Source organism: Typha latifolia, chromosome 9, assembly GCF_019914945.1.
Source record: "Typha latifolia isolate L0001 chromosome 9, TyphaL0001v2, whole genome shotgun sequence".
NCBI classification, from domain to species: Eukaryota; Viridiplantae; Streptophyta; class Magnoliopsida; order Poales; family Typhaceae; genus Typha; species Typha latifolia.
In genome coordinates this window covers 10,674,284-10,702,167 of record NC_133094.1, presented here as the reverse complement: position 1 = coordinate 10,702,167, position 27,884 = coordinate 10,674,284, and the positions used below count along the sequence as shown (strand labels likewise).

The following is a 27,884-nucleotide window of genomic DNA, read 5'->3' as shown; positions in this document are numbered from 1 at the left end:
ACTACATTCCTACGAAAGATAACTCAAATATCTTCATAGAGACTTATTATGCTTAGTCCTATAATATATAATATTTTTTAATTCAACATATTTCGCTCGGCTCAAATCCGATATCTTATGAGCTAGTGGGCGGTAACATGTTATTCTAGCCCGACTTAAGTAATTCGTGGGTCGGATCATAAATAAATATTTAAGTCTAATCGACTCAAAAAATCTAGCCCAAACTTGACCCCGCCGCATAATGTTCACCTCTAACATATGCTAATGTTAGGTTCAAAACCCTACCAAGGTCTAAGCCTCTTGGTGAGGCAAACGAGTATTTAGGTGGATGAAATTATATAAAGAATATATAAGTATTTAGGATTATATGAATACAAATAGCTGAATTTTCTAGAAGCATTTTATAAAATATAGGGTGCAATTTATAAATATTAAAATATAATTATTATGAAATGATAGGATATTAAAAATAGGCTTAATTAGGAAATTCCCCTAACTTTGTTTTAATTATCGCAAACTCTATAAGAGAAGAGTTAGTTGGTAGTTAAATAAACTTTTTTTTCGAGCGTTGTAAACTGCTCCTCTAATCGTATCAATTAAACCGAATTGTTGAGAAAAGAGTACCTACCGACTCTACGAAGTTGGTTGGTTAGTTAGTTGAGTTTTTTTAAATCAATTTAGAGTCTAAAGGATAGGCCGGACAAAAAGCCAACCCTCCTTCCTAAGTGTGTTTTGCTCAATTACTTCAAAGAATGGATTCACTGCAGCCTTATTGCAGGAAATTCATACATTCAGTCCAGTTGCCACCACCAGATCACTAACTTCCCGCCTAACACAAAAAATATCATGCCCTCCTCCTCTCATTACAACCCCCACTATGTCCACCGCCACCGCCACCGCCATCCCTACCCTCCTCTCCCACCTCACCCTATCCATCTCCACCAAAAACCTCCATCTCGGCCGCGCCGTCCACTCTCTCCTCCTCAAGACCGCTCTTTCCCACCATACCCTCCTCTCCAACCTCCTCATCGATCTCTACTCTCGCTGCTCCTCCCCTTCCTCCTCCCTCCTCGCCTTTCTCGATCTCCCTCACAAGAACCCGTATTCTTATAACACCCTTCTCGCCTCCCTCTCCCGCTCTTTGACCCACCTCCCCTCCGCCCTCGACCTGTTCGACCAAATGCCCCAGAGGAACCTCGTCTCCTACAATACTCTCATCTCCTCCCTCACCCACCTTGGGGAACACCGCCTTTCACTGCAGATATTCTCCTGTTTGCTTAAAGATCGGACTTTGGGAGATGCCATTGTCATTGACCGGTTCACTGTCGTTGGCGTCGCGACAGCTTGTGCTAATTTGGGTGCTTTAGAGCCGTTGCGGCAGGCTCATGGTGCTTTAGTTGTATCTGGGTTGGAGATGAATGTTATAATGGGTAATGCTATGATCGATGCTTATGGGAAGAGTGGGGATGCAGATAATGCACAAAAGGTTTTTGATCGGATGGTGGTGAGGGATGCGGTGTCGTGGACTTCATTGCTTGCAGCATTTTGTTGGGTTCGTCGGGTTGAAGATGCAGTTTTGGTGTTTGAGCAGATCCCAGCACGGGATTCGATATCGTGGACAGCGCTTATTTCCGGGCACGAGCAGAATGGGAAGGAAGAAGCGGCATTGGATCTGTTTGAGAAGATGATGGAGGAGAAAGTGGCGGCAACACCATTCACATTGGTGTCGGTTTTGGGAGCTTGCGCGAAGTTGGGATTGGTTGAACGGGGGAGACAGATGCATTGTTTCATCTTGAGAGGTTGCATTGGATTGGATCCATTCAATTTGTTCATCCACAATGCTTTGATCGACATGTATGCGAAATGCGGGGATATGGCATCAGCTGTTGCCGTGTTTCATCGGATGCATGAGAGGGATTTTGTGTCTTGGAACTCTATGGTCACTGGGTTTGCTCAGAATGGTCATGGAAAGCAATCCATTGCCACATTCGAAAAGATGTTGAAAGCTGGAGTTACACCGACAAATGTCACGTTCCTTGCTGTGCTGACAGCTTGTAGCCATGCAGGTTTAGTTTCCGAAGGACGTCGGATACTAGACTCAATGGAGAAGTATGGTGTGCAACCAAGGCCAGAGCATTATGCTGCCTTAATTGATGCTCTTGGGAGGAACCACCAAATTGAAGAGGCAATGGAGTTTATAGAATGTTTGCCATCTACTTTAAGAGAGTCGGCTACCATCGGGACGTGGGGTGCGCTCCTTGGTGCTTGTCGGGTGCATGGAAATTTGGAGTTTGCTGAGAGGGCTGCAGAGTCTCTCTTTCAGTTAGAGCCTGAGAATGGGGCAAGATATGTGATGTTGTCCAACATTTATGCAGCAGCGGGCCACTGGGACAATGCTCGACGAATTAGGGTGCTAATGAAGCGAAAGGGCTTGAGGAAGGACCAAGCTTGCAGTTGGATTGAGGTAAGGAGTGTCAAGCATATATTTGTAGCTGCTGATAAGTCTCACTGTGAAACAGAGGAGATATATGGAATGCTTGCTACTGTTTTTTATCAGATGAAGGAAATAAGAGATTCTGTAGAAGAAAAAAAGCTTCTGACATTGTGAGAGCTTTCAACTGGGTAAATAAATATGCTCATTTACAAACCAGATTGGTGAGAAATAAAATGCACATGGCAGGTGCGATTCATGGTCATAGGGTGTTTATCCTAGGAGAAATCTCGGAATAATCAGATATTCTGAACTTCTGGTCGTTAATTTATCAACTGCCATTGCACCTTAATAGAAAGCTGAGGTCTGGAAAGGGTACATAGGTTTGGATGAGATTATTCTCTCTGATAATATTTCTAGACTGAGACTTGTGATGTATGCTAACAGTGAGAAGAGGATCTTTGAAGCTTACCTCCATCTTCCCACTCTGTTCTTCATTCTGGAGGGGCTCTGTCATGCACATATAACACACACGTAGCACATCAAAAAAGAAGGAAAGGACTAGAACTGCTGTGTTTTTTTGCCCAAGATATCTAGAAATTGGGGAATTCCCATCATAGAGGCATGAAGCAATATAGTTTTCTCTGAAGGAAGTTCATACCTTTGCATCTTCTTCTAACTCTTTCATTCCTTCTTTTGTTCATACTTCGGGGCTTGTATTCTTAGTTCATTCATTCATAATTATCTGTAACCATTTGTTAAAGAATTAATTCCTTTTCGATTATTGATCTAATTGCCCTCATGGTTCTTTCATTATATTCCTTCTCACGTCGAAAACTTAACTTTTGCTGATGCACAAGCAAGATACTTCAGTTAACAAAATACATTCTCTCTTGTTGAAAATATATTAAAAACAACTGGAGAATGTAGAACAAAGAGATCTTGAAATTCAAGAGTTTACCTCTTCTCTGAGTAGATGATTTTTTTATAGAATAAGAGAGGAATACAACTCTGGACCCAGGAGGCCTGAAAAAAGAAATACAGCTCATTTGGTCTTTGTCATCACGATCATAAGTATCACATAAATAAATGATACTAATCTGAAAGACCACAGCAGACCCATGTTTGTAATGATATTTACCAGTTGTTTCCTGTATTACTTGGAACATCAATATGATACAATACAACTATGCAGGATCTCCCTTTGAATTCTCATGAACTTTAATCTTCTGAGATGCCCTCCTTTTTTGCAAGTTGCATAGTGGAGGACTATGATCAATATATCATCTGAACATATTTTGAGAATGGTCAAGATTTACAGTTTCTGGTCTTCAATCATGACTTATCATGACCATTAACAACAATGATTTTCTTGTTTAACAAACCCAGCTCCGACTACTACTTAAACTTAATGCTGTAGCATAGATGGGGCACTCTACTGATATTGCACTTGCAAGAGTTGTGGCACCTTTCAATCTTTGAAGGCTAGAACTCTGCAGTTACAAGTACTCTTCAGGACGGCCCAACTCCAATTCATCAGTCACCAGGAGGCTTCTGCATCTCCTGTATTTTCTTGAGAATGTCCTGTCTCCTTGCATACTTCTGCATGGACCACATACAGGCCTTCCAATGATTTCTTCATATCAGTGCCAAACTCACTTCATATTTAACTGCAATCTATTGAGTCTGTAGGAACTGAATCTCTTTCTGGGATGACCTCAAATCTAACTGGATTCAAGGGGTTAGTTTCATTAATGCATCTTTCAGCCCTTTTTCCCAGTTTTCTGTTTCCATATTCTCGACAAGAATCAAAAATCCTTGTCCACATCGCAGTTGTCGGCTCAAATGGCATACTTTCCACAAAATTCTCAAGCTCAACCATGAAGCCATGCTTGCCAAAGAGTTCAATCATGCATTCGTAATGCTCAAGACGAGGAACAACATGATACTCTTCACTCATCAAAATGAAATAACGCTGACCCAAGTTTACATATCCCTCACTGATACAGGCAAGCAAAGCACCGAGGAAAGTGACATTATCTGGTCTAATCTCATGTTTCTGCATCTCTTCAAATATCTCAAGACCATACTCACCTCTTCCATTGTAAGCACATCCCAAAATCATTGAATTCCAGAGGACTACATCACTTGATTTCTTCTGTTCAAAAACCTTGACAGAATAATCAATCAGCCGACATTTGGAGTACATATCAACTAGTGCTGCTCTTATTATGTCATCGATCTCAAATCTCTTCCTGATCATGTATGCATGAATTTGCTTCCCATGGTCAAGCATAAATATATTTGCACAAGCAGCCAATCCAGAGCTGAATGTGGACTCATTAGGAGTCGTCTCCCTTAGCATTTCCCTGAGAGCAGCCAAGGCCTTTTCACTCCGGCAATGGCGTTCATACCCCAAGATCAAGGAATTCCATGAAAACCTATCTCTCTGTGAATCCATCCTGAAGAACATGATCTCTGCATTTCTCAGACACCCGCATTTGGCATACATAGCCAAAAGTGCATTCATCAAAAAGAGATTCAAGTGGAAGCCATTCCTATAAGCAAATCCATGAACCTGTTTTCCTGTCTCAAGATCAAATAGCCCAGCACAGATATTTAAAACTGAACCAAGCGTAAGAATGTCGATTTCTTCTGTTTCCCTCCTCATCCTCTGAAACAAATTCATTGCTTTTTCCCAACAAGCGCTTCGTGCATACCCTGCCAACATTGCATTCCAGGAGACTATGTTGCGGTCTGACATCTCTTCAAAGAGCAGCTCTGCATCACCAATTCTTCCACAGGTTGCATAAGCAGACACCATTGAAGTACACAAGAATACATCCTTTGTTTCAGAGAGATTAAACAGTCTATGAGCATCATCAATAGCCCCGCACTTGGCATACATCTCCAAGAGTGACTTCCTGACAAGAACATGACATTCATATCCAATCTTTACTACAAACCCATGTATCTGGCACCCTTCCTTCAGTGCAAAAATATCCGAACAAGCAAGAAACGTATTCGAAACAGTAAAACTTAAAGGTCTAATACCTGCTCCAATCATCCGGAAGAACATAGCCACCGCCTCGTCTCCTCTACCTGCCTCAAGATACCGCCGAATGATTACATTCCAAGATATGGCATTTGGGTGCGGCATTAAATCAAACAATTTCCTCGCTTCGTCAACAATGTCACACTTCCCATAAACATCAACAAGAGAGGTACCAATAATTACATTTGAGGAGAACGCAAGTTTCAAAATGAGTCCGTGGATCTGCCGTGCCAGCGACAGCTCCAAGAGGTCGGCGCAGCAGCTGAGCACGGAGGCAAAGGTGACATCTTTAGGTAAAATTCCTTCTCCATGCATCTGCCTGAACAAGGAGATCGCGTCTCGGGGGCGTTCGTTACGGACGCAAGCAGTGATGATGGCGTTCCAAGAGCCGCCGTCTCGGTGCGGCATTTGGTCGAACAGGTCATGGGCGTCGGATATGCGGCCGCAGGCGGCTAAGGACTCGATGGCGCGGTTGAGGTGGAAGGTGGAGGGAGGAGAGGAGGTGGAATTGAGGTGAGCAAGGATGGAGGAGGAGGAAGAGGAGAGGAGATGAGAGGGTTTGTGTTTGGGTTTGAGGAGGGAGGCGTTTTCGAGGAGGCGGGTGAGGAGGGAGATGGCGTTGGACGCCATGAAGAGGAGATCTCTAGATACGCACGGTGAGATTTATTACTACACTTTGTGGGGGTTAGTGTGACTAGGACGTCCTACGTGGCATAGTCTCATGGCTTTTTCCAACAAAATAATATAATATAATATAATATAATATATAACATAGATAATTGTATTTGAAAACTTTTTTATTTATTTATCTATTTTTCACGTACATCCTTGCATTCTTTTTTATGCATATACTTTTTAAACTATTAAAAATATTTATTTGACGTAGACAAAAAAAAAGTAAAAATAAAAAAAAAGCCCTCTACCAATATATTTCTTTCTTTCCTTCAAAATAAGAAATAAATATCATAAATTTACTTAACACGTGAGGTACGTGACAATTTATGGATAAAAATTATAGCCGAGGTCTAATGAAAAAGGAATTTGAGAATTTTCTAATAATTTAGGGAGTTATGTGCACCAAAAAATTTAAGAAAATGAGTGTTAATAGAGAAAAAAAAAGGTTAAGAGTGATTATTCCTATTATTTAGACTATTTGTAAGAGAAAATTCGCGTTGAACTCACTTCTCTAATTAATTATGTATATCTAACAGCTCTAATTATACTCGTTCAAATATGACGGCCCACTTTATTCTCTTTAAGGAGCAATCAGTGTTATTCAATGCACCCAATTGATGTATTGATACACCTTTAATTGGTGCCTGAAATGATACATGTGGATTAGACCACATTAAAACCACGTTCATATAAACTATTACGAAATTTATTGTATTAACAATGGTCAATATGGTTAATGATTTAGGATACACTTAGGAAACAATTGTATTTTAATATATTTCTAAAATTGATGATGATTTCTTATCTTTACTGAGTATGAAGAATAAATGAATTAGAATTGCCATCCTAGACAATGACTCTATTTGATGAATTCAATGTGGTATTTATATGTGACTAGTAGTGACTCATTTAAGTAAATAAGTTTCAAATAACTATTTGGGTTCTTCTTGTTTATTCTAGAGTGACCTAAATAAGTTTGATTCAGATATTCTTCTTTTCCCTTTACTTTTCCTTTTCCTTAAACTTAATATGATTTACTAATAGAAATATCTTTATAGGACAAATATTTTTATAGTCCTCTGGCCCAATCACTGCCCATGGGCTGGCTAGATCAGGCCCATTCAACTATTTCTAAGGTACCAATTATAAACTTCAAATATGATTTCATACCTCCATAGTTTTTTTTTAATCATTCAAAAGCCTAAGAATGAATATGAGGTAAAGAAAAGATCAACCCTCTCTAGGTACATATTTAAGCGCATCAAACTTTAGTCAACATAGTAAGCTGTCTAGTTTATGCTATTGATCATCTATTACTTCAAACTAAATGCCGTTGAGATATCGCTTCAAGCCACTATGCTATCGAGTAAGTCATTAACTGAGCCATTGAGTTAAGCCACTAAGACACGAAGCAAGTTTCTCCACCCTAATTACTTAGAGTTAACCCTGCGACCTCCTTGATTATAGGGACCTACTAATTTTACTAAAATTATTGATCATTCTTCTATAATTAGCCACAAAATTTTACCTCTAAGGTTTTTAATAACCCATGATGATAATAATAATTTAATCTCATGTCACAATTACAGAATTACTAATAAACATCTTGCAAGCATCACCACTTTCTTGCAAGCATTCCAGCTTCTTCCTTCTTTTGCCCCCACTAAGGGCTGCAGAAGAAAACAAAGCAGAAGGCATAGAAGTGGCTTCACATGATCCACAAATGAAATTAATAGAGTATGTGGAGACATGAACAACATCCAAAATCACCCCAACTCATAGCTAGCTCTAATGGCATGGCAGTTCCACCAAGTTCACCACCCAGACTTTGGTTGCCCTAACCAATTAGGTCAAGTTTCCCAAGAGAGCCTCAATTTTATATTTAAAATTGGAAAATACTTTGCAGTGTTGTTGTATATGCTAGGATGTAGTCTTGACTTTATGGTTCAAATAATAATCACCGTCTTTCTATGTATTACAGTTTTACCCATGGTATTCTTATATAGTATATTGTTGACATATTAGAATGTAAAAGAGAAAAAGATAATACTATTATTATCTAATAATTTAAGTTTTTAGAGTAGTTGGCTAGTTAATATTGTATCAGAATAAGAGATTCTCAGTTAGAATCTTGGCAAACTATTTTGCCAATTAAATAGGAAAGCATTTGTTGTTTAAGTTAAGTCTATTTCTTAGGCATATTATCTAATATTTTAAGTTTTTATAGCAGTTAGTGAGTTAGTATGACATTCTATTCGTAAGTAGTATTTATAAGGACTAGAAACACTACTCATCCAAAATGGATGCCAATCCCTCTAAGTGGGTGCAGTGCACTAGAAAACAAAGCCTGAATCCTCCACAACAACCATCATGGAGAAATGTTAATAGGCACCTTTTCATTGAATTATTGCATCATTTCTGCATCACGAGAGAGAGAGAGAGAGAGAGAGGAGAGGAGACCTTCTAGTGGGGCAACCAACCACCCTAAAGTGGTGGACTTAGCCTTTTCTTTCTTCCTTTGTTAGGAGGGGGTGGTGATCCTTCTTGCTTGATGTCTGAGATAAAAGATGTATATCTTCCTGGACTTAGCAATGATTGCTATAATTTTATGGCATATATATAGCAATGGCACACACATGAGGAGGAGGAGGAGGAGGAAGAGATGTATATATACAATATTCATAGCTTAGCTTCTCCTTCAAGTGATAGTTGTGATACACCTATTTCCACAACCTCACTGTTCAAGTGGAGGCTGTTGATCATTGTAGTAGTTGTCAATGGGGGGGGGAAGGAGAAGGGAGGAGTGATGTTTGCATGACATGAGCAAAGTTGTTGGATTTCTTGGTTTGGTCAATTTGTGTAGCTTGATGTGTGTTAGTGATAATATATCCTTAATCTTAGCAGTACAATGTTGCTAAAAACCAGTGCTTATCTTTGCATTCTTCTTTCTAAGTTGTCATTGAGATGTGTTGTTATTTACTAAACCACGAACCCGTACACTAATTATAGTTTAGACAATGGTGCTAACTCTTTCAATAATTATACTATATTTTTAAGAAATAAGTTACAATCGGTTCAAATTAAGTGCAGTACTCATTCATCAAGTCATTATAATAAATATGTTCAACGATTAAGCAGGTTCGATAATACTTATAATTATAGACTAAACTCTAAAACACAACATATATTGTTTGTGTTTTAGCTATTTTTAATTCGACCCTTGTAGTTTTAATAAAGTATAATCTTGAACCATGTTAAATGAGTTTATGTGGGTTTAAATTAATCCACACCGATTTAATAGGAATATAATTCTAAAAAAATTGAAAAAAATATATAATATAAACAAATATCAATATATAATACATTTCTGAGAATTCTATAACTTAACACAGTCAATTTCAAAATTAAATTCAAACTAAAATACCTAAATTACTCCCTTTTTTTTTCTAATCTAAAGATCAGTTCAAATAGAGACTTTACCTTTCTCCCCCATCATTTGACGTTAGGTTATTTTTAGCTGGGAGACAAATACCAAAACTTTTTAATTTGTGGGTTGAATTATAAATATCAATACGGTAATTAACGTGTTAATGATAATAAGATCAAAACTATAGGGTGTAAAGCAATTAAATATTCCCTACTTTTTTCTTTTTCTTTTTATTTTATTTAAATTTGGGATCTAATTAAAATAGTTTCTTTCCTCTTCTTCAAACTCTTAATTAAGAATAAGCTACTTAGCAAAGTAATAAATAATTGCTAGCTCGTACATAACATTGATCAAGTCTTTGCAAGCTATCATAAGCCTTTGAGTCTTCAACCCACCCATCTTTTAGCCTCTAAATGCTCTCTCTCTCTCTCTCTCTCTCTCTCTCTCCCCTATCTAACACTATAAATACAACTGATCAAGCTGTCATCTTCTTCTACTTGTGTGTGTGTGTGTGTTTATATATAAATATATATATTTTATTACTCTACCAATGAATATGGAAGGAGGAGCTTCTTCCAACCTCCCTCCGGGCTTCCATTTCTATCCTTCCGACGAAGAACTCGTCGCCCACTTCCTCGCCGGCAAGGCCGCCCTCCTCCCCGCCCACCCAGACATCATCCCCGTCGTCCATCTCCACCGCCACGATCCCTGGGAGCTCGTCGGTGAGAACATATTAGCTAGGCCAAGAAATTACGAGGGTGTTTAATTTGCATGTATATATGCTGACAAAATGACATAAAATATTCTTAATTGAAATGAATTTATGTCCTTTTACGCATAAATTCTGAAGGATATACACGCAAATATCATCATAAAAGACTGATGCATATACTTTGAATTAGGTAAAGCTCTTCAAGCAGGTAATCAATGGTACTTCTTCAACCGTATAAGTACTCAAAGTAGAGCCTCCCCGAATGGATATTGGAGCCCTACCGGCGTCGACAAGCCGATAACTAGTGCCGGCAGGGATGTCGGCGTGAAGAAGACCCTCGCTTTCTACGTCGACGGCGACGGCGACCGGCCTCTCAAAGGGATCAAAACCAACTGGGTCATGCATGAGTACCATCTACTTGATCATAACCTTAGTAATAGTAGTAGTAGTAGTAATACTAGTACTAGCAGCAGCAGCAGCAGCAACAACAACAACTCCAGTAGGAGATCAATCAAGAAGAGAGGCCACCAAAGAATACTAGTAAGTACTGAACTCATAGTCAGTCATATCTCAGCAGTACAACTGCGATATAACTCACCAATGATCACTGTATTAGGAATCCAACAAGTGGGTCATATGCCGAGTCTACGAGTCGACGGCCTGCGGCTCGCCGGCGAGCAGCTTCGGCGACATCGTCGACGATGACAGGACGGAGCTGTCGTGCTTGGATGAAGTTTTCTTGTCCTTAGATGATCTTGAAGAAGTGAGCTTGCCGTATCGATAATAAAGATATATATATCTACATAGCTAGTTGGGTTGATGTCTTATGTTACTAATAACATTTTCGAGCTTAAAAGAAGCTCATGTTGTATATGAATATTTCCGAGTTCGAACTCCAATTAAAAGGCACTAATTTTAGCATATTGATCGTTACTGTTTTAAAGATAAATAACCCTTCTTTTATTAAATATGGGAAAAGAAGGTGCTTTTTCACAATAGATCAAAAGGTAAGGGGCTGTTTGCAAAAAGAGAAAATATTTTTCTTTTTCTTTTTTTTTTAATAAAAGGGAGATGAGTGGAGGTGACGCAAGCACTACGCTATCTTTGCCGCCAAAAAACGATGCGCACGTGCACTGCACACGCGTGGGATTAAGGAAATAAAAAATATATATTATTGGATTCTTTATTTTTTTTTTCTTTCCTTTTTCCATCTTCTAATTATGATAATTTAATTGTCACAAAAAATTATGTTTCCGTGGGTTCATGATTCAAATAACTCTCACATTAATTTATTAGAAAACAGCATTAATTTTTTTCTTTTGCCTACAAAATAGAATATATATTTTATTTTTTGTCCTAGCAATAGGAAATAAAATATAAAATATTACTTTAAAATTCCATTCTATTTCATTTGTACTTACTCTAAAAATATCAAGATTATTTTGCATCTATATTTGAACATAAATACTTATACGGTCGGGTGCGAATGATATTTAAGACAAAGCATAGGGTTGTTTTGATAAAATTTTCATAATTCTTAATTAGTGTAATCAAATGATTATGAGGGTTTTATCTTTTCTTAATTAGTGCTATCATTGATTTATTAAGATTAATTAACATGGCAGACAATCCGACATTATCATGAGATCAGGCAAGGAATCTCATTGAGTCATTTCCAGCTTCATAGTACTGCATAACAAATGAGTGTGCTCAATTTAGATGTGCAAAACTTTTGGATTAATTAATGAAAGAGGAAGGTTTATCTTTTGTTATGCATGGTTGGTGTGCATTCCATTCTCTGAGGAGAGGTGGTTTTGGGCTCTAATGGCCATATTATTAGGATACCAATTTCAAACAATATGGTGGATTCCAAAAGGTTGTACAAATTGATAGAATGGTAAGCATTTATAGTTTTTTATATATAATTCTAGAGCTCCTAGACTATAGATTACATAGTATAGTTAAACTTTTCCTCTAATTTGGTTAGAAAATTGGGCCAACTTTAATTACAACATTTGTTCTTATAAGAATATCCACACCATGTTCGTATAGGACTTTGTTAATGTACCTGCTGCTAGTGTAATATATTAAGTTGTTATTTTGAGGAGCCTAAAAGATGGATATAAATTAAATGAATGGAGGTTTATATTTTAAATGACAGATAAGCTAGATAGGATTCAAGTATAAACTCTTTTTCTCTTGTGCTACCTTCTTCTATGGTGTTACTCTCTACCATCGCTATCACCACTGTCTTTCCTCCTCTTTTATATTGTGAGACAAAAGAAACTTTCTTTTTTTCTCTTATTAAAAGAAGATAACTTGTCTTACTTGATATGCATCTTCGTTAAAGTAATTTAGCATGTGGGTACAAGTTAGGAAGGGTCTCTCACCTTTTGCTCGCAAGTCTTATTAAGGCAGCCAGCATATGTGATAGGCACTAAGACTATTTGGGTCTAGCTATGGAGAGGTTGATTTTTTGTGTGCTGCTAATGGTAACTTAAGTTGGTGCGCCACTAAATCTCTAGCTTGGGTTGATGTATTGTGTTTATCCCTCTCTCTTTTTTGGTATTTCGATGAGAGGCCTTTTTTTTCTACTATAGGTTAGGATTCTCACTTCCTTAGCTTTTCAACAATTTATAAGATTATGTGTTTTCGATTGTCGAAATCACAGTAGTGCTCGCAAGGTAATCCTTTGTCCATGTGAATCTATCAAGGTCATGCTCTCTTGTTGTACTTTATTGTCCGTCTTCGGACTTGATATCTTATTTTCCTTGTTGTGTGTTGTCAATTATGAGAGCTTAGTGTGAGACTTATATCAAAGCATTGTAATGTATTCCCTCTCAATTAGTATACCAGATCTATTGATGAATCTTTGTGCCTTTTTTTTCTCTTAAAAGAAGATAAGAGGGGTGGATAAGGATGTAGTTTGCCAATCTCCTTTATTGGGTCCCTTTTGCCTTCTCCAAAAGCTCAAGAGTCATTGTCATGAACTCCTTGCACAAGTAACAAAATGTCATAATTATCTTAGCTTAGCATATTTATAACTCCAATTGATCACTCTTCTCATCATGTCCACATCCTATCTTAATAAAGTAATGAGTGAAAGATTTTCTCATGCATTAGATCTCTGTTTCTTTAGACCATTTCACAATTTGCATGAGTTTGGAATGCCATTTTCTTATGATTCCTTTCTTTTCTTTTCTTTTTCTTTTTTGCAAGTTGGATTGGATAAGTACTTAGGCTGACTTCAAGAGTTGTATTGCCTTGAAAATGACACAAAGTTCATGGCCTTGTACCTAAGTGCAATTGCTTTTAGGGTTTGAATCCAATCATGATTATGATTCATGGTAAAGGTTAATTATGTTAGAGCTAATTAAGATTGATTAATATTAATTAGTGGTCCAAATCTGTCCCTTTTGTGCCAAACTCATTATGTTAATTAGGCGTATAAACCAGCCGACCCTAAGCGAGCCGGCCGGTTAAAAAGATATTTTTTTATTTATTGAGAATAAGTTTTAAATTAATATAAATATAAATATTATTTTGTAACTATTATATTATCATATGATGATTATTTTTAGAATTTCTGACCAAAAAATAATTTGACTTAATTCACCTAATTTACAGAAAATTGATCCAATAAACCAATAAAATTAGAGGCCCAATCTGCCACTAATTTTGATCTTTCTAGGCTTTGGCTTAATTGGGTATGTCTGCCACTTTGAATAAGTATCTAATTTTAATTATACAACCTAGATAGTGGAATTAAACATTGGTGACATGGAACTAATTAATAATGTTAACTATTAAAATTGGGCATTTGGATGCTTAGTTTAATTTGACATAGTGATTAAAAGAGAATTAGTCCGTTTCTCCAGTGTTATATGTGAGATGTTATTAATCAAAGTTTTATTATATACGAGGGAGGATAATCTCTTTTGAATAACTCATAAATAATATATGTGATAAAAAATTATTTTAAATATATAATTTCACCTATAGACTTCCAAATATATGTGTCTGCGACCTATATAAAATTTTTAAAAACTAATAAAAAATTATTAAACTGCGAGAAATTTTTATATAAGTTATTTTCTAGTTGAACTTTGGAAGTCAACGTCTCAGTAATTAGCGGTTTTGCAACTCAACTAGTTTCATATTTAAATTTTGAGGTGAATTAGATATGCGATAAAAAAAGTTAATTACAATTTATCCCTCCCTATGTGTTTTTGACTAAAATACAAGTGCTATTTTTTTTTCATATTTGATCAAATGTATGTAATGCTTGATTTAAAGTATATTTAATCAAATATTTGATCAAATTTATCCCTCCCTACGACTTGATTTAAGTAGATTGATAGAATAGATGGTAAATAAATAATATATTTTATGTATGTAATGCTTGAAATTACCTATGTAATGCTTGGAGTTATGTATGCAATGCTAGAGTAATGCGTTACATATGTAATGCTAGGCTAAGTTATTATATATGCAATCTAGAGATATAAATATGCAATACAATACAATGCAACGAAATACAATTTTAGAGAGATAGATATGTAATGATTGAATACATTGATAGGGAGATAAATATGCAACGTAATGCAATTTAAATATATTTTAATTTTATAAAATATTAGTTTATTGATATTGATATTTTTTATATTTAATCCTACATAGTTTAACATTATTTATCTATGATTTCATATTTAATTCGATAATATATTAGTTTAATTAATATTATATTTTTTGATGTTATTAGTACATAGAAAATTTATTTTAATAATAAGATAATTTATAAATACATTATTATATCAATTAAGTACTATAATATTAAGAATGAAAATAATATTTAATAATAATAATATCTTTTAAAACGTGCTTAAGTTTATGAAATATTAAATTATTTTTATTTTATGCCAAATACTCTGTTTTTACCTGTAAATGTCTCATTCAATCAATAGTCAGACACGCACACTCATGGTCCTTCTAAAACTAAAAGCCGTATCCTATTAAATATCTTTTAAATATTTGATTGTATGTTTCTCCACGTACGAAATTCACAGACGAGGACTGCCACGTCAAAGCTGACACCCGTGTCTCTATCCATCCATCTCACCCAAACCAACGGTAAGAAGCCAACCTTGAGATTACCACGAGATACCAATTAATGCCAAGAAGAAGAAACTCCTCCTCCTCCTCTCTCTGTTCCCTTCACAATGGCTATCTGGGTCACCAGATCAAAGCTGGCTCACCACCTTGGGAGAAAGATTGCATCTTTCGATGCTCTAAGAAGGACTCCTTTTCTCGATCCAATCGCAACCCCTCGAGCATTGGATTGCCCAGATGGGATTTTGCGCAATCTGAGGAGCTTTTGCTCGATCCAAAGTGCCGGAGCTCGGAACGACGATGCTTGTGATAGCCAGGTTTGGACATTTCATCTCCTCTGTTTTTGTAGACAAAATAAAAAGTTGCCTCTTTTCCTAATATACAAATAAGTGATTGCGATAAATAGAATAGGTTATACGCAAATAATCGGCGCAGAAGTTCTTATTTTAGTGCGAAGTCGTTGACATATATGAGGGCCAAATTAAAAGAATCAGGCAATCATTTGATCCCTGGAATATGGAATCAAAGCATATTTGTTTAATCTCTTTATGGGCGTGAAGAAGAATAGATTCATTCCTATGTTTGACGGCGAGATTACAATCGGAGAGTTCTACAAGTTTTTATATATATATATATATATATATTTTTTAAGTATTTGGATTGACAAGAAAAGAACAAGAAAGCATAACTTGGAAGTTTCATTTGATCTATCTGATAAGTGATTAGTGGACAAATATGTCTTGCGAAACAGGAACAAGATCATTTTACTCATGTATGCATTGAGGCGACGAAATCGTTAAGAGTGTAGAGGGGTGGATCTTTGAGACAAACAGGATCTCAATTTGATGTCTGAAATCTAAATATTAATCTTCAGAATCTAGTTCACTTGTCTCAATTTGATGTTCTAATTCGCTGACGAGGATTGTTGGAATATGATATAAGAGGGCCCAAAGTTAATACTATCGCTTATTATTACAGCAGGTATTGGATTTTCCTGGTGGAAAGGTTACATTTGATGCTGAAATGAGATTTCTTGCTGAGTCTTCAGTGGAGCGAATCAACTGCTACCGTGTTCTTGATGACTATGGACAAACTATATCTGGAAGCAGGTTTCAAGAGGTACTTTTTATGAAATCAAGGTGATTTATCCACAAAGCTGAACTGAGACCGTTCGATATTCTTCCTTCAGGGAAAAGTCTTCGGCCAGAATGACAACCCCTTGTGCTTTGTTGTTGAATAATGCATCTGTTTGAATGAATTCCTGTCTTGATCATCAGGTGAGCAAGGAATTTGCTATGAAAATGTACAGTGAGATGGTTACTCTCCAAGTTATGGATACTATTTTCTATGAAGCTCAGAGGCAAGGAAGAATCTCGTTTTATCTTACCTCCAACGGGGAAGAGGCAATCAACATTGCATCAGCCGCGGCACTCAGCCTAGACGATGTAGTCTTTCCACAGGTACAAAAACTATACAGCAAAGATTAGGATCATCTAATGTTGTTTCGATACTAGATTCTATGGTTTGATAGTTCTGAAATTTTTTTGGCAACTAATATAGTACAGGGAGCCTGGTGTCCTATTATGGCGTGGCTTCACCCTCCAAGAAATCGCAAACCAGTGCTTTGGCAACAAGTTGGATTATGGTAAAGGGCGTCAAATGCCAATTCATTATGGATCGAACCGATTGAACTACTTCACCGTATCATCACCCATAGCGTAAGGAGTAACATCCTCTTTCTTTGTTTACAGAGAAAGCAAAGAAAAGAAATGTATATGATTCTAAAACTCTTTTTTCACTTACATTTGATGGTTGTCAGTACACAGATCCCTCATGCTGTTGGAGCAGCTTACTCCCTCAAGATGGAGAAGAAAAATGCATGCGCCGTCACATATTTTGGCGACGGTGGCACTAGTGAGGTATAATAAGATACTAGAAAATCTAGCCTATAGAATTCTATCAGTTTTAGTATGCCTGCCCCCTTTTCTGAAAGCTCACAATGTGGTAGGGAGATTTCCATGCTGCACTAAACTTTGCTGCTGTGATGGAGGTCCCTGTAATATTCTTTTGTCGTAACAATGGTTGGGCAATCAGTACTCCAACAAACGAACAATTTCGAAGTACTAAATATCCACCTTGATTTAACCTCACATCTCTATTACTTCATATAGAGTAATTGTGGTTTCTTTTGATGATATTGGACTGATAGGTGACGGTGCTGTGATTCGCGGTCAGGCTTATGGAATTCGGAGTATCCGTATAGATGGAAATGATGCTTTGGCAGTCTATAGCGCAGTCCATGCCGCCCGTGAAATGGCTACAAGTGAATCCAGACCTATTCTAGTGGAGGTTCTTCTTGTTCTAACTGAAGCTGTAGTGTATGAACTGATACAAGTTGAACTATTATCATCTGATCCATTATGTTTATTTGGAAATGCATAGGCTCTCACTTACAGAGTTGGTCATCACTCGACATCAGATGACTCAACTAAATACCGGCCAATTGATGAGATCGAGCATTGGAGAACAGCGCGCGATCCAATTTCCAGATACAGAAAATGGATTGAAAGGAATGGCTGGTGGAGTGATGCAGCTGAATCAGAACTTAGAAACAAAGTCAGGAAGGAGGTAAGACATATCTATGATTGTTTGTAATCAAGTCTTTGAATCTCTATCTGATTCATATCTTTGTCAATGTTTCAGATACTGCAAGCTATTCAGATCGCCGAAAGAGTGGAGAAACCGCCGCTTTCAGAGCTATTCACAGATGTTTATGATCAAATACCTGCCAACCTATGTGAGCAAGAGAAGTCACTAAGGGATACAATTAAGAAACATCCTGGTGACTATCCCTCTGATGTACCTATTTAGCCAATTACTGCCAAGATTCTTCCAGAAAAAAATAATTCTCTCAGAACTATTAGTCCCCTGAGTGAAATAAATGATTAATCTATCTATTTGTCACACCCTAATGTTCAGTTCTGACTGCTGTTGATATATACATCATTATAGTCACTCAAAAACCAAAATTTGTGAAGGATTATTTTTAGGATAATTACACCTTAGTTGTCTGTATGATTTTTTTTTTTTTTTTTTTTTTTTTTTGTGATCAATTAGATGTTCCGAAGACTGTTCTTCGTTTATATCAACACCGAGAGAGCAGAAGATATTAGATAGTTGAGGGAGCGAAGGGTCTATCAACCCTAAAATTCATTAGAATGGATAGAATTGGAGTTGAATTGGCAACTGAAAATCAAACAAAAGGAACAACAGTGCACAGCACCACCATTGGCACAAATCCAATGATCCCAAGAGGAAGTACAGAGACCAAGAAGTATTGAGTCAGAGGTGACACTGTTAGCCTTTTAATCTATCATGGGGGGGTGGTGGAAACCTTTTTTGATAGAAGAGGAGGAGATTCCACCAGCTTTCTAAAGACTACTGCAAAGTAATCCACCACTATATTGTGTGGGTTCATGATATTTTGTCATATGCTGTCATGCCATCATTAACTAAGTGGATGTAATGCCGAGAATGAAGAACCCCACAACTACATAGTCTCCCAGTTTCCAGGCAGCTCAGAAGAATTTTAGTAAATTAATTTTTTTTTAGGAATAATTTTACTTAGACTATGTGACTATTGCATTCTTTCTAAGTACATTTTGTAAACTTTTATTTACTGTATACACCACTTGTATAGATTTTTTTTTCTTAGTTCAAAGAGGTATATATGAATATTTTTCTTAGTTTAAAATATATACGTGAGTAATAAAAATGTTTAGAAAGTGTACGTGAAAAACAGTGATAGTTCAAACAGTCTAAGTAGAATTATTCTTTTTTCTTATCTCAATATCAGATTTTAGACAAGAGAATTGATATTTATATAACACATTTTATTATTTATGAGCAATTAAAAAAAATTCTAATGACAATGTTACCCTAATAATTAGAAAATAAGGGGGACATATTTTAGCATAAAATTAAAGAATAATTATATAGCTCGAGGGCAAAAGAGTCAACATGTAGACTTTGTAAATATTAAAAAATTATTTCTAAATATCAATTCCCTTAAGGTAAAATGTGTTAATCTATTTTTTTTTCTCTTTTATCATCTTCCATCCAATTATTTTATTTTTACTAAGAAACTCTAATTATCATTTTACTCACCCTCCCCTCTCTCTCTCCTCTTTTTATATCACATCGAGTATAATTATGACAACCACTAATCAGTGTCAAATACTATTTTTAAAGTCAAATTATGAGTGTTTAGATGTTAGATTTTATTTTTTAAATTTTAAAAGTAACACAATAATATTTTTTATTCCAAAATTATCTCCGATATTTTTTAAGACATTAAAAGTATAATACAGGGAATCGAATAATACAATTCTCCGAGACGGAGACAGATTATGAACGATAATAAAAAAAAAATATGAAGCTTTTGATAAAAGATTTATTTAGCATATATTAAAGAAATATACAATCTCAAATACAAGAATTAAGTAACAATCCAATTTTGCATCACCTTTATGATCTATTTTTTACAATCTAGACTACTTAGACCATTTACCAAAATACCCTTAAATTTTCAAAATACCAAGAGTGCCCCTATATAAAAACAGTGGCAACACATTAGTTATTATGATTAGTGTTGGAGATTATCTTGATTCAATATTTCACAAAATCTAATAAAACTTGGTTATATATATGAACATTTCTAAACAGTCTTAATTATTAAACTCACTTTACTTTATAATTTATTACCAATGATGACCACCACATTACAAATACATGATTCAATGAATGAAAAACTAACTAATAATCTAATTATAATAACCACAGACATATTCATCATGGAGTAGCAAATCAAAGAAAGTGACAACACATTTGTTTTCTAACTTTTTCATTCTATAATTGAAGAGTCAATGCCCCATTGGTGAAACTATTTATTAGGGTCATTATCAGAGGCTCATTAGTGCCCTCCTATTTTAATGTGACACACATGCAATATATATACATACATATATATATATAGAACATTATGAAGACTAAATAGGAGAGTTTCTAAACTATTTGTTGACCTAGGTTCCAATTTAATTTGTAAAAACTCATAAACCTTTTGTCATGTAATTTTTTATTAGCATATTAGTAACAGGTTAGGTTAGCGATAAAAAAAAAACCCTTGTACAAGCTCCATATTTGGCTACACAAGTCATCCAACGATGGAAAATAAGTATGAAATCTCAGGGGTAAATAAAAAATTAACTAAGACACAGTCTAAGCGAAAGAGTAGACGCAAATGATCTAAAGTCTAGCATCTCTGTCAATACTATAACCTTACTCGAACCTAAGGAATTCGAAAGGAGGGTCCGATCCCGACATCAAAACACTACTAACAACAATCTAACGAGAAACAGAAAAAAAAAATAGAAATAAAAATTCCTTCAAACATTAGGAAAGTCTCACATTTGCTCTAAAAACTCCTTTAATTTCAAGTCTCACATATCTCTCCTTTCTCTATAAAATATTCATTGATATAAACAACTAATTATTATATGACTATTTTCAGAGATTCTTCAATTTAGCTCCTTGCTTTGTGTTTATTTTAATAGTCCTGAATATGATGTTTTCTATTATTTAAATTGGAAACAAACAATAAACACAAAATGCAGGGTGTGAAACGAGAAAAGCCTCTTATTTTTTACTTATTTGGGAGCTATATAATAAACTCCAAATGGGTTGCGATTTGCGAAGGGTTTGAGGTAAGGAGAGAGAGAGAGAGAGAGAGAGAGAGAGAGAGAGAGAGAGAGAGAGAACGAAGTGCTCTTCCGACGTCTAAAGATTCTCTTCATCTTCCTATCCGCTCATGTCTCCCTCTTCCTTATTCTCCTTCTTCTTCTTCTTCTTCTCCTCTTTCCTTATGCTTTCCTAATCTTATTCCTCTCTTCTCTCCCGGCCTCCAATTTGAGTTCGAAACCGCAAGGAAGAAGAAGATCGAAGAAAGATAAGAAGAGGTACGCATCGCAATCTCTACTCTCTCTGTGTTTGCTGCTTGAATCGTAGTCTCGTGTTTCAATGACTCCTCCGTTTAATTTCGTTTTCTTGGAAGTAATTTTCTCATCTTGGTGTTCGAATTCATAGATTTCGTTTTCGTTTTCTAAAAGGTTGTTGATTTCGTGGGGTTTGAGATTTACACCCTGCGGCGGATCTCAGCCGTTCGATCACCATCGGACGGATGTAGTGGGTCAATATATGAGAAAACTGCTTCTATTAATCTTATTTGTAAAACATCACCTTCAGTTCATTGGAGAGGTATAAAACTAAGAGACCCTTTAAATGGTTTTGTTTCAGATGAAAATTACAACTTACCCCTGTCGTTTGGTCCTATTTATAATTTATCCCGTTATACTTTGAACTTGAAACATAACTCATTGCGGTCCCATCCAAGTTAGAATCATTAGTAACTACTAACTGAGATATAAAAAGAATTAATTACTCCTATAAAAATATAATCAGAATGGTTTGGTTATTTTGTCATTTATTCATAACAAAAAATCAAGGGTAAGTTACAACTCCTCTTGGAAATATAGAAATATAGTCTCTATAAATATCTCCCCTATGAAAATCTTAATAATTTTTTAAATTTTATAATCTTAATAATAGCTAGTTTTTATATTCGAAACTATCTATTATTAAATTTTAGTTTAAATCAATTATAAACTAATAAGCCATATATGTAAATAATTAAAATATAATAAAAAAAGATAAAATTTAATTAAACTTTTATCAAGTTAATTATAAAAACAAAAACATCAATATCCTAAATATACAAGTACTCTTAGGTATGGGAAGAATCTCTCAAATTTTAACTATTACAATTTGGTTCACGGGTTAAACTGTAATTCTTATTCAAAATATAGAAAGAAAAAAAGGGTGAGAAATCAATGCATTTTAGTTTAGAAAATCTAGAAAAATATTTCTGTATATAAAGGAAAGGTAATAAAAGGAGTAGTTTTGTACAATAAGTCTAAAACACAGGCGGTGATTTGCAAAACACAAAACCCGCGATTTTATGCGGGCGGTTGGCTCCAGGTGCAGGTTATGTCAATCTGATCCTGCGGAGCTATAGACCGCCTGGAAGACCAAACGACCAATAGATGTGCGGCGACACGTTAATTAGTATCTTGGATTAACTTAATCTCACAAGAATAATATAATTTCCTTTTTGTTCTTGGGGGATGCTAACGTGCCGCATGGAATCTCTGATGTCAATCTCAAATTCTCGATTCCACCCCTTTTGATTTCTTCCCCCCACTTTCTCAAATTTTTATTTAGAATTTAGATGGTTGATGTGTTTTCGTATAATTTTAATTGGTGCGTGTCATAACTCCTCAGCATTTCTTAATCAAGACACAGTCACATCTGACGTGGATCTTGATTCCGTAGAGCATAATTAACTACAGGTGGTATTATTCTAATTAACCTGCCTCTAATGCCCAATTAGGCTCTAAAGAGACTTCAAACAGGGTGCTTACAAAATAGTTTCTTATTTAAAGTATTATTATTAGATACTTTAATCTTGTTAATAAACTGCATGTTGTTCATTTTGGCTAAATTATATGTTGTTATGACTTAACTTCCTGTAGGTAGACCTGATCAAAAACCCACTTTGACTCAAGCTACCCCAGAACCCAGCTCCAAACTTTTTCTTTTCTTTTCTTTCATTCTTCCCTTCTCTCATCTCTCCTCTCCCCTCTCCCTATCCACAATGTTTAGCCCATTCCTTATTCTTCTCCCTCCCTTTCCTCTCTCTGTTACCTTCTTCTTTCCTTTCCCTCTCTCTTCTTCGCATGGCTTTCTTAGCACTTTTTTTTTATTCTCTCTTTCTTCCTCTCCACTTCCTTATTAGAATATAAAATGTAAAGATTATTGGTATCTAGTAGCTTAAGCTTTAAATTAGTAGATGAAGTAACATAATACCAGAGTGAAATTTCTGAGTTCGATTCATATATTATTAAAATATAAAAACTTCTCTATCTGTTTAAGTCAATACTTACGTCTATTAAAATATCTTGAGCAGAGAAGTTGAGAAAAATATTAGAATATAAAATATTTAATAATTTAAACTTTTAAAGTAGTTGGCCGGTTAACATTCCTCTACTACTACTCTTCCATAGCCCATCTTCGGCCTGAATGGCCCTCCCGCATGACTAGCCGGAGCACGTTTAAAGTCCGAGTTGGTGAGTGACAAGAGGGTAGAGTTTTCTACTCGTCTGGGTTGCTCTATGATTAGCCTACTTGTAGGATTATGAACATGTCTGAGTGCATGTTAGATGTGCGTTAAAACATCAAGATGCACTTATTCCACAACTCTAATTGTGTTTGCTTAAATTGTTTGGCCCTCAATATATCTTTTTGGGTGTACTCAGAGCTGTTAGATATATGCAATTAATGCATTGGTGTATATATCCCATCATGCTCAGACCAAATTTAGGCAAGGGGGTAGATTGTATAGTTTTATTCTTCAGGGGACACATTATGATAGTATGATACTGAAACCTAATTTAGGGGCATAAATGTAACTTAATCTTTTCTTGAATCTTGCGAGAGCAATTTGTAGCGTTAAATGTTAATATCAAAGACTAGAGTTGCCATCATAGTATAAGGTAAGGTATGGTGGTGTAAACGAAGATATGATGCTCCAATCTCCATGCCACCAAAGGTATGTTAGGTATAATTCATGGTAATTAAATGGCATATTTTTGGATATGGTGTAGTTACATTCCTATATACACATATAAAGAGACAACATAAAGCAATTCTGACATAGTGGTGAAATTGTGGACTTGGTGCAGATGTGGCCCTACTTTGATCCTGAGTACGAAAACCACAGCCTGCGTATTAATCCCCCCAGGTATACTTTTACTATCATTTAGAAGATAAATAGCTTCGATTACTTTGCTATCTCTTCTGAAATATAGTTTTTAAATTTGTTTCTTACTTCCTAATTAAACTCCTTGCTACTCTTCTTTTTCTTGCAGAGTATGTATAGATAACACTACCTGTGATGATTGTACTCTGGTTAAGGTGAGGTTCATTTATATCTTTAGTATGAGATTATATTGTTTTCTGTAAACTAAATAGGAATCTATCTATCTATTTATCTATCTGAAGAATATGAATTTGTACTACTCTCAATTGCCTAAATTAATTGAAAGTGTATATTAGACTCTATTGTGCTACTTATATTGCCTTACTGTGATCAGGTGGACAGTTTGAACAAGGTAGGGATACTATTGGAAGTGGTGCAGGTGTTAAGTGACTTGGACCTAACCATCTCCAAAGCATATATTACCTCTGATGGTGGATGGTTCATGGATGGTGAGTCTATATATTCCAAAAGAATCTCTTCTTCACATTGATACCCCACAAGCCTAATTAACCATTAAAACTCAATCAATTTAACTGTATTAAAGATTAAAAAAATGTCATTATTTTAGTTTATCTATATTTATTTTAGGAGTAATTACATTTAGACCTCCTAAAGTATTATGCTTTTTATATATCTTTCTTGAACTTTTTTTTGTGACACATAGACCATTTGAACTATTAAAAATATCTCATTCTTCTACACAATAAATAGAAAAGCTGAAAAGACTAAAATATCCCCCCGTGAGAAGATAAGAAAATTTTGATAAACTAAAATTTTTCTCTCTTCTCCGCTTTAAAACATAAGGGTAAACATGTCGTATAACTGATCATTAATTTATATGTAATAACTTGTGAATAGAAAAGCTAATAGACAATAGTTCAAGAGGTCTGTGTTAAAAAGATTATGGAAAGTATGAAAACAAGAGTGATAGTTCAAAGAGTCTAAACATAATTAATTTGTTATCTGCTATTTTATTTAAGAGTATTTATACTATTTTGTCTATGAGTATTAGAAAGTAACACGAAGGGCAATTAAGAGTATACATACAAATATAAATTATAGAAGATGTTTATATTTGATCACCATTGATGGTGTTGTGGATTGCAGTGTTCCATGTCACGGATCAACATGGTCGAAAGATAAGCGACCAGAAGACCATAGACTACATTGAGAAGGTAAGCCCTCCTCACTATCTCTCTTCCTTTTTAAATATAATTTTTAATTTATTCTTAATTTTAACTTAAAAACTTATTCAGAAGAATTAAATTATAATATAGTAACTGTTAAGAAAATTAATAATAGAAGGATGTCTGCGAGATATTTTAAGCAAAATGCAAATATTTATATAGTAGGTATGATATGAATGATAATAAATCTAAACATATAGGTTTTGAAGGTTTTAAACCCAACTATTTATTATTATTATTTTTTTCAAATTATGTTTTTAAGGCTCTGGGCCCAGAGAGCATCAAAGTAGACCCAAAGAGAGGGTCATCCCCAGTGAAATCAATCGGGATGCACGCCATCGGCGACCACATAGCGGTGGAGCTCATCGGAACCGACCGGCCCGGCCTCCTCTCTGAGATCTTCGCCGTCATCACCGACCTCCAGTGCAACGTCATCGCCGCCGAGGTCTGGACCCACAACACCAAGCTGGCCTGCGTCGTCTACGTCAACGACGAGGCGACGTGTCGCGCCGTGGACGACCCCGCGCGGCTGTCCGAGATGGAGGAGCGGCTCAGCAACGTCCTCCGCGGCCGCACGAGCTTCTCCGCCGGGTCGACCCACGTGGACCGGCGGCTCCACCAGCTGATGCTCGCGGACAAGGACTACGAGGCCGACGACGTCGAGCCGGACGGTGATGACGCGGCGAGGAGGCAGCGGCGGCCGGTGGTTAGCGTCGAGCGGTGCGAGGAGAAGCTGTACTCGGTGGTCAACGTCCGGTGCGCCGATCGGCCCAAGTTGTTGTTCGATATCGTCTGCACGTTGACGGATCTGCAGTTTTCGGTCTTCCATGCCTCCATCTCGTCAGATGGGCCCTTCGCTTTGCAGGTGTGAAATCATTCAAATTAAATTTCGGGTTCTTTTTGCATATTTGTCATCTTTTTCTTTTTCTTTTTATTTTTCTGGAAAAGGCACTTTTACGTAATTGTCACCTTCAAGCTTTCAAATTATCATTTCAGATTAGATTGCTTAAAATGCATAGAAAGATATCTAATATTAATACACAATATTATAGATTAAGAAAAGAAAATTTTATCTTTTGCAAAACAAAAAAAAAAAAGAAAAATCAGTGGGCAGTGAGAAATATTTTAATTATTTATATGTATTTATTAATTTTAATAACCATCTGTTAGGAATATTTTATATATATATATTCACTAATATATTTTAGTCCCAGTATGGCATTTTAATAGTTTAGTGGTAATTATATATCAAAAATAAAAACTTTTAGAGAAAAGGTAAGCTACAGCTAAGTTTGATTTCCATCTCATGCCGGTTGATCCGAACAGCCGTCAAATGTAACAAATGTAATCAGAGCTATTGGATATGCGCATCCGACATCTTGTTAGAACCATTTTGTTTGCAATCTCGATCGGGTTGCATTTTAAAAACTAAGTCCGCGACAGACCCACCACACAAGGTTCTTTTATTTGCAATTTGCTAGTGTTTACAAATGTTTGTTCTAATTTCTAATAAAACTGGTTTGTTTCAGGAGTTATATATACGTCGGAAAGATGGATGCACCATTGACTCCAAAGATGAAACAGATAGGCTAATCAAGTGCCTTGAAGCTGCCATCTCAAGAAGAGTTTCGGAGGTGACGACTCAAAAGTTTTCTGGCTATCTAGTTCAGTGTGTCTCTTTCATTGCAACATTGGAGCATTGCTTATATGTTTGACATAAAAAAAGTTTTAAAATTTTTGTTGTAAGATCTACTAGTGTAACTCATTACAGGGCTACAGCCTGGAGCTTTGTGGAAGAGATAGAGTGGGCTTGCTCTCCGACGTAACGCGAGTTCTGCGTGAGCACGGTTTGACGGTCACGAGGGCCGACGTGACGACCGTCGAAGAACAGGCCGTGAATGTTTTCTACGTGAGGGGTCCGTCAGGGAATCCGGTGGACATGAAGACGATCGAAGCCCTCCGACGGGAGATCGGACACACTGTGATGCTCAATGTGAAGAGGGTGCCTTCCAGCAACAAGACTGCCCAGCCCAGAGGCGTGCCCAGGACCAGCTTCTTCTCCTTTGAGAGCTTGTTTGCAAAGTTCCTTAGCTGATCATAGCATCAGATTCTTCTTCTTCTTCTTCTCCATAATGCTCCTAATCCTCTGTATATTTGGCAACTTTGTATCTTTACAACTTGGATTTGATCTAGGATATGGCAGTTCTTGTAACATAGACTATCATCACTAATTGTTAAGCACAAATAGTGGATTGAGGTCTTAACCATGTCAGCGTTGATTCACCCTCATCCATCAGTTCTTTCAGCTGTTGCAGACTTCACAGAAAAGAGAAACTACTCCAATCTAAGTTATCAC

General features: G+C 36.1%; 5 protein-coding genes across 9 annotated transcripts; 4 read left to right on the top strand and 1 right to left on the bottom strand.

Annotated features, from left to right (window-relative positions):
* Positions 1 to 792: 792 nt before the first annotated feature.
* On the top strand, positions 793 to 3,247 carry LOC140795748 (pentatricopeptide repeat-containing protein At2g13600-like). Its single transcript, XM_073148501.1, has one exon. The coding sequence runs from the start codon at positions 878 to 880 to the stop codon at positions 2,606 to 2,608; it is 1,731 nt and encodes a 576-aa protein (XP_073004602.1). The 5' UTR covers positions 793 to 877; the 3' UTR covers positions 2,609 to 3,247.
* On the bottom strand, positions 2,804 to 6,119 carry LOC140795747 (pentatricopeptide repeat-containing protein At3g26540). Of its 3 annotated transcripts, none has more exons than XM_073148498.1 (3): positions 3,393 to 6,119; positions 3,093 to 3,176; positions 2,804 to 2,941 (listed from the first exon to the last, which is right to left on the bottom strand). In XM_073148498.1, exon 1 carries the CDS (start codon positions 6,114 to 6,116, stop codon positions 4,098 to 4,100), a length of 2,019 nt encoding a protein of 672 aa, XP_073004599.1. In that variant the 5' UTR covers positions 6,117 to 6,119; the 3' UTR covers positions 2,804 to 2,941; positions 3,093 to 3,176; positions 3,393 to 4,097. The 3 variants fall into 3 exon arrangements, with proteins under 3 accessions (XP_073004599.1, XP_073004600.1, XP_073004601.1); XM_073148499.1 differs by lacking the exon at positions 2,804 to 2,941 and having other exon boundaries at positions 3,074 to 3,176; positions 3,393 to 3,457; positions 3,573 to 6,119; XM_073148500.1 differs by lacking the exons at positions 2,804 to 2,941; positions 3,093 to 3,176 and having other exon boundaries at positions 3,305 to 3,457; positions 3,573 to 6,119.
* A 3,963-nt stretch (positions 6,120 to 10,082) lies between these two features.
* On the top strand, positions 10,083 to 11,221 carry LOC140795427 (NAC domain-containing protein 104-like). Its single transcript, XM_073147971.1, has 3 exons — positions 10,083 to 10,310; positions 10,491 to 10,840; positions 10,917 to 11,221. The coding sequence occupies exons 1-3, from the start codon at positions 10,139 to 10,141 to the stop codon at positions 11,082 to 11,084; spliced, it is 690 nt and encodes a 229-aa protein (XP_073004072.1). The 5' UTR covers positions 10,083 to 10,138; the 3' UTR covers positions 11,085 to 11,221.
* Positions 11,222 to 15,368: 4,147 nt separating this feature from the next.
* LOC140795660 (2-oxoisovalerate dehydrogenase subunit alpha 2, mitochondrial) lies at positions 15,369 to 18,373 on the top strand. 2 transcript variants are annotated; one of them, XM_073148353.1, is made up of 9 exons: positions 15,369 to 15,726; positions 16,388 to 16,528; positions 16,687 to 16,869; positions 16,970 to 17,127; positions 17,229 to 17,328; positions 17,418 to 17,529; positions 17,619 to 17,758; positions 17,852 to 18,037; positions 18,113 to 18,373. In XM_073148353.1, exons 1-9 carry the CDS (start codon positions 15,520 to 15,522, stop codon positions 18,278 to 18,280), a joined length of 1,395 nt encoding a protein of 464 aa, XP_073004454.1. In that variant the 5' UTR covers positions 15,369 to 15,519; the 3' UTR covers positions 18,281 to 18,373. The 2 variants fall into 2 exon arrangements, with proteins under 2 accessions (XP_073004454.1, XP_073004455.1); XM_073148354.1 differs by having other exon boundaries at positions 15,438 to 15,726; positions 16,391 to 16,528.
* A 2,782-nt stretch (positions 18,374 to 21,155) lies between these two features.
* Positions 21,156 to 27,795, top strand: LOC140795540 (ACT domain-containing protein ACR3). Of its 2 annotated transcripts, none has more exons than XM_073148174.1 (8): positions 21,156 to 21,423; positions 24,265 to 24,323; positions 24,451 to 24,496; positions 24,676 to 24,790; positions 25,449 to 25,516; positions 25,791 to 26,393; positions 27,058 to 27,162; positions 27,300 to 27,795. In XM_073148174.1, exons 2-8 carry the CDS (start codon positions 24,265 to 24,267, stop codon positions 27,621 to 27,623), a joined length of 1,320 nt encoding a protein of 439 aa, XP_073004275.1. In that variant the 5' UTR covers positions 21,156 to 21,423; the 3' UTR covers positions 27,624 to 27,795. The 2 variants fall into 2 exon arrangements, with proteins under 2 accessions (XP_073004275.1, XP_073004274.1); XM_073148173.1 differs by lacking the exon at positions 21,156 to 21,423 and adding an exon at positions 24,028 to 24,131.
* Positions 27,796 to 27,884: the final 89 nt, after the last annotated feature.

Bases quoted from the DNA above. Each gene is read 5' to 3' on its own strand.
- LOC140795540 (XM_073148173.1), top strand. The intron at 24,791-25,448 runs GTGAGTCTATAT...TGTGGATTGCAG, and splicing joins TGGTGGATGGTTCATGGATG to TGTTCCATGTCACGGATCAA. The intron at 25,517-25,790 runs GTAAGCCCTCCT...TATGTTTTTAAG, and splicing joins CCATAGACTACATTGAGAAG to GCTCTGGGCCCAGAGAGCAT.
- LOC140795748 (XM_073148501.1), top strand. From the start codon at position 878: ATGTCCACCGCCACCGCCACCGCCATCCCTACCCTCCTCTCCCACCTC.
- LOC140795427 (XM_073147971.1), top strand. From the start codon at position 10,139: ATGAATATGGAAGGAGGAGCTTCTTCCAACCTCCCTCCGGGCTTCCAT. The intron at 10,311-10,490 runs GTGAGAACATAT...ACTTTGAATTAG, and splicing joins CGATCCCTGGGAGCTCGTCG to GTAAAGCTCTTCAAGCAGGT. The intron at 10,841-10,916 runs GTAAGTACTGAA...TCACTGTATTAG, and splicing joins GAGGCCACCAAAGAATACTA to GAATCCAACAAGTGGGTCAT.
- LOC140795660 (XM_073148353.1), top strand. From the start codon at position 15,520: ATGGCTATCTGGGTCACCAGATCAAAGCTGGCTCACCACCTTGGGAGA. The intron at 17,128-17,228 runs GTAAGGAGTAAC...GATGGTTGTCAG, and splicing joins ACCGTATCATCACCCATAGC to TACACAGATCCCTCATGCTG. The intron at 17,329-17,417 runs GTATAATAAGAT...ACAATGTGGTAG, and splicing joins GCGACGGTGGCACTAGTGAG to GGAGATTTCCATGCTGCACT.
- LOC140795747 (XM_073148498.1), bottom strand. From the start codon at position 6,116: ATGGCGTCCAACGCCATCTCCCTCCTCACCCGCCTCCTCGAAAACGCC.